Below are 11,514 nucleotides of genomic sequence, written 5' to 3' on the forward strand. Positions count from 1 at the left end.
TAAGAAATATAATGAAATCATATTTTGGGTGGAAAACATTTCCTATAATTTATAGAAATTGAACTGAACAACCCCTTAAATTAGGGAATAAAAAGTTGGTCTAATAATTCATGGACCTAACCCAAGAAATTTGGTAATATACTAGTATGACCTCAGTATACACACATAATACCTTATAATACATACTAGTAGTATAAATACTACCGTCTACCCGTAATCATCGTCCTAACCTAGATAATAGCTCACCGATACATAATACGATACTGGGAAGACAGTGTTCGCTAGAAGGTGACCGCCCCGTTAGGATATTATCATCTAAGGAACGGCGGCCATAACAAAAATTAAAAACAAATCACATATTGAGGCTACACTGTGGATGATCCGACCCTCAAAACGTTAAATAATAATTACATATTACTAAAACGCCACACAGGCCGAAGTTTAGGGTGAACCCGTCGATCGTTATGACCTTTCATTACCACCGTCGTATGCCAATTTTAACGCTTTGGAATGAAACTAAGAAGCTTTCACATGGCTCGAAACGGAGGGTGCAAAACCCGACGATGGATTCACTCCAAAACCTTGGTGTGCTTGGGGTTTATAATATCGCAGAATCAAGTTTCAAGCCGGAGGCGATGATCATCCACAATGTACGGTCAAATCATGGATTCTAGGTGCCGTCCTGTCGCAGATACTTATCTAAGGACGTCACTTAGGAACACTTTCTATATAGTATATAGTATCTACTATTACTCTACTACTCATATTATATATATCACTTATATATATATATATACCATTCACTACAAGTTACTCCATCATATTATTTTGGTGGCTATAGTATCTATCTTGTTAGTTTTGGGTTTAATTATAAGTAGTATATCTTAACCCGTCAGTGAAATAATATACTAATATATATACTTAACGGTCTACATAACTACGGAATATAAATTACGGTAAGTATCGCTATTTTAGTATGAGCCAAAGAACTACTATCCAACTTAAGGTTGATGTCACCCAAAGGTTTCCTATGCACACATTTAATTAAGTTATGAGAAACACCAGTTTTTTATATAATAATAAGGATCCCCTAGGCAATATGTAGTGGTTAAAAAACTTAGGTGGACACACTAGTTTGCCCCTATCCACCTTAAGCTGGCCCATAAGTTTTCACCTATATAATAACGGCGTATTAATCATACGGCGTAAAAGCGTCGTAGACCGACAACTAAGTATATTAAATTATATATAATAATACGATAGTACGCTAATAGCATAGTTAGGCTAGTACGATGAGGGCTTTCCTTATAATAGTACCATAACATGCGGCTATACCGCTGATTACAGGGATAGTCAATTCGACGGTATGATAAATATACTCACTCATTATACACGCGTATATACGCGCCGTAGTATATATCTATTGAGGTATATAGCAAAAACCTTTATCAACTTAAGTGGATAGCAAAAAGTTGTCCACTAAAGCTCTTTAGCCCACTCTGATTAATCTAGGGTTGAACTCCTTGCATGATATGAAAGGATTTTTAATATTATATTAAATGAGTGGAGCAGGAAGTTTGGTGGACATCACTTAAGGCTTGGTGTTTGGTTAAATTTCTATGAAATTATAGGAAAGTTTTCCACACTAAAAATAAGATATTCCTTGTATTTTTAAAAAAATACCTAGGAAAGTTTAAGAAATAATAAAAGTATACGAATTTTGCTTGTTTTTTTGTTAATTTTGCTTGTTTTGGTCAAAACAGAAAATACGCTCCATAACTTTATTTTAGAAAAATAACAAGATTGTGGTAAGAATTTTTAATTAAACGATAGTGGTATTGTCCAGATTTTCTGGTGATGTTCCCTCTCATTTTGAGAAGGAAATTGTTTTTGTAACATTTGGTAAGGTTTTGTGAATATTTTATTATAGAAAATATTTCTAGGCTAAATTTGTTGTGAATCCCACCAACACAATGTTACGAAAATCTTCTGATAAACTTTTAATTACAATTTGGCGTTGTCAGGAAGATGGTTTGAGAAAGATTTTGCTCAAAAGAGTGCAACCAAACAACTGGGCCCCTAAGTTGATAAGGAAGTTTTACCTCCTCCCTCCTCTCCGCTCCCTCTCTTTCTATAATAGTGATAAGTGGGTTTGTATTTTATGTGTGTTGGTGAAGTATACTTTGGTTTTTGTTGGGGTGGGTGTAGTCACTAATTACTACCGTACCTATCCTATATGAGAAGGGTATACCATACTAACCCTACCATACAGTCACTAGTAGCACTGCTATATCACCTAGTAAATAATATCCGATATCGTAACATACGGTTAGACTCTTGAACATGGATAGTTAACCTGGTAGTTATATATAGTCAATATAATGAAGCATGTACTATACTAATGATATACTAGGTGTTGATAAAGTACTATACTTGTCACAGATGGCTAAATACTATTCTGTGCAGTTTAAGCTCCATAATAATTGCGCTTTGTTTTGTAAAAATTTGAATATGAGTTTGTAGTTTCATCTATCTCTGCTCGAAAGCAGACGCGGAGGTGCTAGGTATGGGCTTGGCACTCTAATAAGGCTAGTTCATAAAAGTGATGTGATGTTACGACCCGGCCCGCAACCTGTACGACACCCTGGGTCGAATCTCGGGACAGTACAGATCCGACCCGGCCCGCAACCCACCCGTTATTAATTTTCCCTTTAAAAAAAAGGGGGTAAAAAAAAAGCTAATTTAATCCTCCCATTCTACATCACAGAATATGTCCTCACTCTCACGATTGCCTCTTCGCCCTCTCAATTTCCAGCCGCTACGACGTCGTGCTCTCATCCAAAATCCCCGTAAGATTTTTTTTTTCCTTCTTATTTTCGACGAATTTATATCTATTTTGGGAATTTCCTCTGCCTTCGTTTGGTGTTTTACGGCATCTATTCACCAATTATCATGGTTTTCTTTCCTTTTTCTTTTCAAGTTTCCGGTAACCGATTCAAGGGAATGTGTTTTTTTAACCCGAAGCAAATTTTGTTTTATATTTTCGACAGAATTTTCGCTAGACATTTAAAAAAGCTTTTATGTGGGTGTGCATTTTTATGTGAACTATCAATTCAAAGGATTGGTGTCTGATGTGAATCAGGGCTTCTGGCCTACCATATGCATCATCTTTGTAGCTTAACTTAATCCAGCAGTCGAAATATGGGTTGATAATTTGAACCAAACAGGGAGCAGTGGGAAGTTTTAGTTTGAATCAAATGAATGGACATGAAAATCTCAGTTTGTCTCAAGAGTGTGGACTGGCAAGGGCCAGGCTGCAACACTATTTAAGGGGTTGTTACTAATAAACTGATAATAATTGCACTATATATTATTTATAGCAACTAGTGAGGCCTTTTCAATGCAACAAAGCGAAGATTCCCCCGAACATATTCGGTATTTCAGTTTCGCTTGGAGAAATTTCAAGTTCTGACGAGGTATTGTCTCATGAATTGTTTTTCTGAAGGTGGATGGTTTTATAAGGTCTACGAATATATTTCCAAGGGAATTACATTCAAACACTCTATTCATGATCTCTACATTGTCACTGCAACTTTTGTTCTCTTTGAAACTACTTGTGACCTTTGAAACAAGTGTTCTTTCGAAATCAAATTCACAGGCGGGTTCGCTCTATTTTCCATATGTCTATCATCCTTTTTTTAGAATTTACTCTAAATTGGCATTTTCATTAGGTGCGTTTATGGGGGATGCAAGATTCCCTAAAGGAGATAAGCTTATATTGAAGGGGTTGAAATTCCATGGCTTTCATGGGGTTAATCCAGAAGAAAAGAAGCTTGGTCAGAAGTTCTTGGTAGATGTGGACGCTTGGCTAGATCTTAACGAAGCTTGTAAAAGTGACAATTTGTGTGATACTATCAGCTACACCGATATTTACAGGTAATTAGTTGGGGTCTGGTTTCCAGTTAAGATACCTAGGCATATAAATCTTGTTATGGTGCTACATGAATGCTAAATGACTGCCAAAATGACCAGGATGCCCTTTCTCCATCTTTTGCTATGTTATGATATCTATCGATATTTTCGTACATGCTTTAAGATAACATAGACTACATCTGTTATTTATTTGAATAAATAACTAAGCACACCTATTTGTAGGACTAAAGGAGATATGAAGCTTTATAAATTGTCCCCGAAGCATTAATTAGCAATGCAATAAAAATGTTGGAGGATAATAATTGATGAAACTAAGGGGAACACATTTGTATTGAGAATCTATATATTTTACGTTATGATGGTTCTCAATGGAAGCTTCTGTGTACTATGTTGATTAGTAGAAATATTTAAAGAAAAGAGGAGAACCAGCACATGGTTTCAATAATATTTTAAAAAATCTCATAATAAAGGTTGATTTTATAGTAAAGGTTCCACCGGATGTTTAATTGTGCTGCAATTGAACTTGGGGCAAACTTTAAGGCTTGAAATTGGGGTTTCAGGTTATATTCTGTATCCAGATTGCAAACACAGAAAGAACAATGACAAACAGGAAAAATATAATAAGAAGAATATGGGAGTTAGGTATCGAAGACCTTCGTGCCAAAAAAATATTCGTATCTTTTTTTTCTCAACACCACATTAATTTCATGTTTTCAAAAGGATTTACAAATCAAAATATCCAACTAAACGAATGCTTGTTGTGTTTTTAATTTCTTTTTTGTACCGGGGGGAATTTCTTTGTTAGCTAAGCTTACTGCTATTAAATTCTAACCAAAACAGAAATCTATATTCCGAACCCTTGGGGTTGGCTATGAGAACCTTTTCTTCCATTGAGCTCTGTTAAGGTCCATCCCCTCAGTTATATTTGTATCTAGCAATCCTTTCCATCTCCATTCTTGTTTCTTCAGTTCTATGTCTAATTCTTGTTACTCTGAAACTTTAAAAAAATGATTCTAGAGCTGTAAAACTCAATCAAGGAGAATTATTTATGTGTTCTATTTGCATCAATCTTGTCAACATTAACACCCAATAAATACCTTGAACTGACCATTTTGCATGTTATGATTTGACATTGATCATCATGGTGTGTGATGTAGATGCCATCCTTTGTAGCAAAGCAGGATTGTTGAAGTAGAAAATTTGTTGAGGGTTCTGCAGTGTTATATGACCAACATTTACCCATGAACCTTGAAAGATTTTTTTTAATAAGACATATATACAAATATATTATATTTTGTGGGTCAGAAATATTGCCATTTAAGAAGCTACAAGTATGACCAGAATTTAGAACATTTAAATGAGTGGCAATAAGATAAGAAATTAGTTCATTTGTAAGAATTTAGAAGAAAATCCAATTAAGGATAAGGGAGCATCATTTTGAGATGGTTTGCTCATTGCAATGATGCTTGATGGAGCAATGCAGTACTAGAGGTACACCTAAATGAACATGGAATTGATACAATAGAAAAGGATGTTTGTTAACATTAAGAAAGGTGATGGTCCTTAATGATGTTTAATGAAGGCTAGATATTGGGTATATAGGCTTTGAAATTGTTATTGTTGTTGTTGTACACCGATGAAGAAGCAAAAACATATGATGTTGTCCAATTCTTATATTAATTGTCTTTTAGTCTGTTATAGAGAAATCTGTGCTACCTTTTGGTGATGTTATTGTTTTCGTCTTGATTCTTCTGTATATTTCAAAACAAAAATAAAATTATGTGGTTGTGGTTGCAGGATAGTTAGGGAAATTGTGGAAGGTCCTTCTCAGAATCTCCTTGAGTCGGTAGCTCATCTTATTGCATGTGCCACCCTAAATAAGTATCCTCAGATATCCACAATTCAAGTAAAGGTTGCCAAACCTAATGTTGCCGTCCATGGACATATTGATTATTTAGGAGTAGAAATACTTAGATACAACAAGAGAGAAGATGTTTGACTAGCTGCACACAACATGGTCGCTTTAATTTTCCTCCACCTTTGCGACATTGGTTGAGTGTAGGTGATTTGTGATGTTCTAAGTGTGACCTAAATAATGACCTTATTGTTTATTTTGACATCTTCCTATGGATATTAATTTGGTTCATTGACGATGTTGTGTTCATCCTTGTTCATTTATATGTATCATCACCATTTGGTTACATTTACAGTCTCACTTGAATAGAATATCGAAGTAGATCCAATTCAATGTTTATGAATCTTTTAAGCTGTATGATTAGGTAGACTTGGCTTGATTTGATGATCACTACACCAAATAGGTACTAGGCCACTGAAGCTTTTATATTGATTGTCTGTTTTAATTTCTAAATTATCAAAAATATTTTGGATCTGTAAACTAAAAGCCACAGAAAGTATCAAATGTAAACATAAAAATTTTGCAAATGGTAGTCTTAGTGCTATTTGATATTAGGTTGAAGACAGATCAGTATTTTTTTATTTTAATCTTATACAATATATATGATTTACTAAGGTTATGTTTGGTTTGAGAGAAAGGGAGAGAAAAGAAAAAGAAAAGAAAATGATATTCTTTTTATTGTTTGGTTAGAAAGAATATTGTAAGGAAAGTTAGAAAAAAATTCATAAGAAAGTTATTTTCTCTTGTTTGGTTACCTTTCTGAGAAAAAAAGGAAGAAAATTATCACAACATAATTTTAATTCATACTTTTTGGAATTAGATTTAGATTTTAAATAATTTACAAAAAATAATTAAATTAAATTGTGATTCTATCATATTTTCAAAAAATTTACAAGTTACCGAATATGTTTGCACAATCTTAACTCAAGAAAATTTAGTCAAATTTACGATGACTCTAATTTGCATATAATCTTACATGGTCTTGAACTTTCAAGTTATTCATAACCTCAAGTGAAGAAAGATGATTCCGAATAAGCTCTAGACAATGATGCAGTTCAAGCATAATTATTCAAAATTAGTAAATATTAACAAGCAAAAGCACAACCACAATTTCACTAATTAAAGAATAATATTTCTCACACATAATATTTGCAGAAAGAATGATCAATGAAAGAACCAAAACAAATCTAAAGTAAATGTCATGATATTCCTAATATAAAGTATAATTCATTTCTAGTCATAAAATCTATTACAATCAATTTCATATAGAAAATCTTAAGCAACAAAGTCTATTACAATCAATTTCATATAGAAGATCTTAACCAACAAAGTCTATTACAATCAATTTCATATATAGAATATTAACCAGAGAGAGAAAAATATGCCGAAGTCCTTGGTTTTTGGTTTTTGACGTTAGTGAGCCCATCAAAACATCAATCTCACATCCTTCATCCCCTGAAATTAATTCAAAAAAATTCAAATAAGTAGAATATAAACATCAAAAACCTATAAAATGTAGTCTTAACATTCTTTTAGAAGCAAAATGCAACTACCACTCGTCGTATCATGGTTCTTTTCTTAAAACTAATCATCAGAAATGATGAAAGTGGCTTGTAGACGGTCAAAACTAGCATTATAAATGGTTGCATAAGGGTTGGTACTACTAGTGAAATTAATCAGTAGCAAAAATAGTTGCCTTCTACTTTTGATCCAGAGCAAAGTAACAAACTTAACATTACGATCCTCACTTGCAACCAGCTGTAATGAGCACAGATCGATTGCGGACATGGATACTGAAAGAATCGTTCTGTCTAGACTTAAACAGCTCCTGAATTCGTACTAATAGTAGGTCATAAGAGAATCTAAGCCCAGAAACTACAGTTGGATTAGATTATCAACCTCGTTGATCAATTGAAGTCAGACATTATTTTCAGCTACAACATAACAGCGGGCTTGATCATTCTCTGTGAGCTGTTTATTCCTAATTCTATCAATTGCAATTATTACTAAACCCAACAATATGCTAGCAGTTGCTTTCCTTGTCACTGGAAATTGCTGAGAAGCACCTCAGATACCAAGATAACTAAGTAGAATGCCTGCATAAACTTCTTAACAACTCAACAGACAACCAGGTATCTCTCTGCATAAACTGTCTGTGACGCCTCAGGGTTCACACAAGGCTGCAGTCCAAGGTAAAACCCGGATTGTTAAACCTGTCAAACACCAAACACCATGCTATGATATGTTTCATCATCACAGTCACTATCTCTCTAGTAGAATCAACACTATCTCTCTAGTGGAATCAACAAATAGGTGATGGTACAAAACAAAAAAATAATAGAAGTGCAAAATTAGATATACACAGAAGAAATATATCAATAAATGAGCCCAACTGAAATAGAATGAAAATATCCCTGAGTCTGAAATACATCTCAATACAATGAGTCAAATGAAACCTCACTAGGAAACTCAGCCTCTACAAAATGAATACAACTCTAAAGTCTGAACAATAAACATAACTATACAGTGGAGCTTCAGGTACTAAGACTGTGTGACAGCAACTATGTTAGAACTCCGTCATCCTGCGGTTCTCCGAAACTCTAATCCGCCTGAAAGAGACAATTTAAACAAAAAGAGCAATAACAAGAACGTCAGAGTGTTACAGCAAGATCAACTACATCCGCCCCCAGGGGAAGGGTTACTAGATGAAGTGAATGCTCTATCTATTAAGCATAGTCTATCTATATCATTTTTTTCGTATCTAATAGAGTTAATATTTAGACACATACAAGACGAGACGTAGTACGTCGAGCGAAATAATTCAAACAAAGAAACCCTCTTATATATACCATATGTCTCAAATTGTAGATCCCTAAATATCAATTCCAACTCTATGAATAAAAATAACACTCAAAAGAAATACTCTAAGCCTCAACCATATAGAACCAATGTCAAAATCTCGAACTACTTCTCAAGTAGTTAGCACAATAATAAGAGAATATCATCCAACTCAAAAATTACCATAGGCCATATCTTGTATGTCACAAATCAAAGAATGTACCCTACTCATGGGTAATCTAATATGGGAGTAACTATAACTGATAATACATATATGTGTACATCTCCTTGTGCAATAGTGATACTCTTGTAATACTCTTACTCAAACGTTCTGCGACAATATGTTTATGTTTAATACATGGACTGCAAAAGCTTAAAGTCCAACACGAAAACTTTAATAGTTTATAGTCCAACACAAGGACTTCAACTACTATATGTTAAATAAAAACAACTCAGATAAATGTCTAACACATGGATTGCATATGATAAATGCCCAATACATGGACTGTAACAGGTAAAAGCCCAACACATGGACTATAACAGGTAAAAGCCCAACACATGGACTGTAATGGGTAAATGTCCAACACATGGACTATATGATTAAGGTCCAACACATTGACTGAAATGGGTAAATATCCAACACATGGACTATATGATTAAGGTCCAACACATGGACTGAAATGAGTAAATGTCCAACACATGAGCCGCAATAGACAAATGTTCAACGCATGGACTGCATACGATTAATATCATGCAATGTGGGCTATCAACTCAACATCTATTACTCTGATTCCAAAGGTAAACTGTCCAAAAACTCCAGCTGATTTCAGACCTATCTCATGAGTGCTTTTGTGGAAGGTAGGCAAATATCTACTAATATTTTGTTGGCTCATGAACTGGTTAAGGGCTACAACAGGAAGAACATATCTCCCAGAGTTCTGCTCAATATAGATATTAGAAAAGCCTTCGATACTATCAGCTGGAGTTTCTTGAATCATATGCTGTTAGGCCTGGGGTTTACTAAAGTTATGGTTGATTGGATAATATCTTGCATAACATCTCCTAAATATTCCATTGCTCTTAATGGATCCTTACATGGTTATTTCTATGGACAAAGAGGGCTCAGACAAGGGGATCCTCTATCCCCGTATCTCTTCATTCTTGGCATGGAATATCTCTCAAGAAGATTGGACATATTGAAGAGTGATAATCAGTTCAAATTTCATCCCAAATGTAAAAAACTCAAGATTACTCATCTTATCTTTGCTGATGATTTGCTTCTGTTTGGAAAGGGTGACATGCATACCATTATGAAGCTCCACCAATGTATCAGAGAATTTAGTGCAGTATCTGGTCTTGAAGAAAATGCTGATAAATCTTGTATTTTTTATAGTGGTGTCCAAGATTCTGTCAAAGCTTCAATTAACTCTCAGCTTGGCTTTACTGAAGGTACATTCCCCATCAGATACCTGGGTATGCCTCTAATAAGTAAAATGCTATCTTTTGTGGATTGCAGTCCTCTATTCAGCAAAATTACTAGTCAGTTTCAAAAATGGATGAAATTCAAAAAACTATCATATGCTGGTAAACTTCAAGTTATTAAGAGTGTAATTCTTGGAATTCAAACTTTTTGGACTTCAAGCTATATCTTACCAACTAGTGTGCTCCAGAGGATTGATGATATGTGCAGGAACTTTTTATGGGGTGATTCTAGAATTCCGCTAGTCTCTTGGGATAAAATATGCACAGGTAAAAAATATGGAGGACTTGGTATTTTCTCAGCTTCAAATTGGAATGCTGCTGCTGCATTAAAGAATATATGGTTTATTCATATAAATAAGGAGTTACTATAGATCAAGTGGATTCATGGTAATTACTTAAGAACTAATGATATCTGGCAAGTTCAAACAAAGTCTGGTGATTCCTGGACCTGGAAACAAATGATCAAAATAAGGGATAAAGCTTTGATACAATGTGGAGGAATAGATAATCTGAAGAAGCTCATTGGTGATTGTTACAAAAATACAAAGATCAAGACCTCAACTCTATATGCTGTCTTATCCCCTGCTTCTATAATGGCACCAGTTTCTTGGTACAAAACTGTATGGGAGCCCACTCTTTCATTTGTTGGTTGGCTGTTCAAAGTAGACTGCTTACACTGGACAAATTGCTAAGGAGAGGGATTGTTCAAAACAATCAATGTTGCTTGTGTGATTGTGCTGGATTGGAGTCAAGGAACCACCTGTTTTTCGAGTGTGTATACTCGAAAGAAGTATGAAATAAGATCATGGACTGGTTGGAATTTAAATGGAAAACCTGTAACTGGGAAATGCTATTAGAGTGGTACAACAAAAGCTTGAGGGGTAAAGGATTCAAACAGAAGGTTAAAAGAATGGCTCTGAATGCAACTATATACAAATTGTGGATTGAAAGAAACATGAGGATATTCCAGAAGAAAAGTCGAGGGGTTGATCAGTTGGTGAGAGACATCAAATTTGACATTTTTTCTATAGTTCTTAACAACAACACTTTGATGGAGAATAGAGAGTGGATGCTCTCTTTACGAAAAATGTAGCAAGTGTTGTGTTTTTTCTTCTTTTTGATTTCTCAATATTGAGAATCTTGATGTACAAAAACTTTCAGATTTGGTAAATGAAAATATATTCATTAACAAAAAAAAAAATCATGCAATGAATAGATACAAGTAAAAGCATATATACTATTCACTCTCATACCCCAGTGAATAAATCTAAGACTCATGTCCGTAGTCAACTCATGTACATAAATCTTAGATGTTAAACAACACTTAAACATTGTATTATAACAAT

General features: G+C 34.3%; 1 protein-coding gene across 1 annotated transcript; it reads left to right on the forward strand.

Annotated features, from left to right (window-relative positions):
• On the forward strand, positions 2,747-6,136 carry LOC109844084 (dihydroneopterin aldolase 2-like). Its single transcript, XM_020413097.1, has 3 exons — positions 2,747-2,849; positions 3,732-3,936; positions 5,731-6,136. The coding sequence occupies exons 1-3, from the start codon at positions 2,771-2,773 to the stop codon at positions 5,930-5,932; spliced, it is 486 nt and encodes a 161-aa protein (XP_020268686.1). The 5' UTR covers positions 2,747-2,770; the 3' UTR covers positions 5,933-6,136.

The sequence above is a fragment of the Asparagus officinalis genome, chromosome 5, assembly GCF_001876935.1.
Source record: "Asparagus officinalis chromosome 5, Aspof.V1, whole genome shotgun sequence".
In the NCBI taxonomy this organism is placed as follows: Eukaryota; Viridiplantae; Streptophyta; class Magnoliopsida; order Asparagales; family Asparagaceae; genus Asparagus; species Asparagus officinalis.

Excerpts from the sequence above, each read along its gene's own strand:
- LOC109844084 (XM_020413097.1), top strand. The coding sequence starts at position 2,771 with ATGTCCTCACTCTCACGATTGCCTCTTCGCCCTCTCAATTTCCAGCCG. Across the intron at positions 2,850-3,731 it reads TGCTCTCATCCAAAATCCCC|GTGCGTTTATGGGGGATGCA; the intron begins GTAAGATTTTTT and ends CATTTTCATTAG. Across the intron at positions 3,937-5,730 it reads AGCTACACCGATATTTACAG|GATAGTTAGGGAAATTGTGG; the intron begins GTAATTAGTTGG and ends TTGTGGTTGCAG.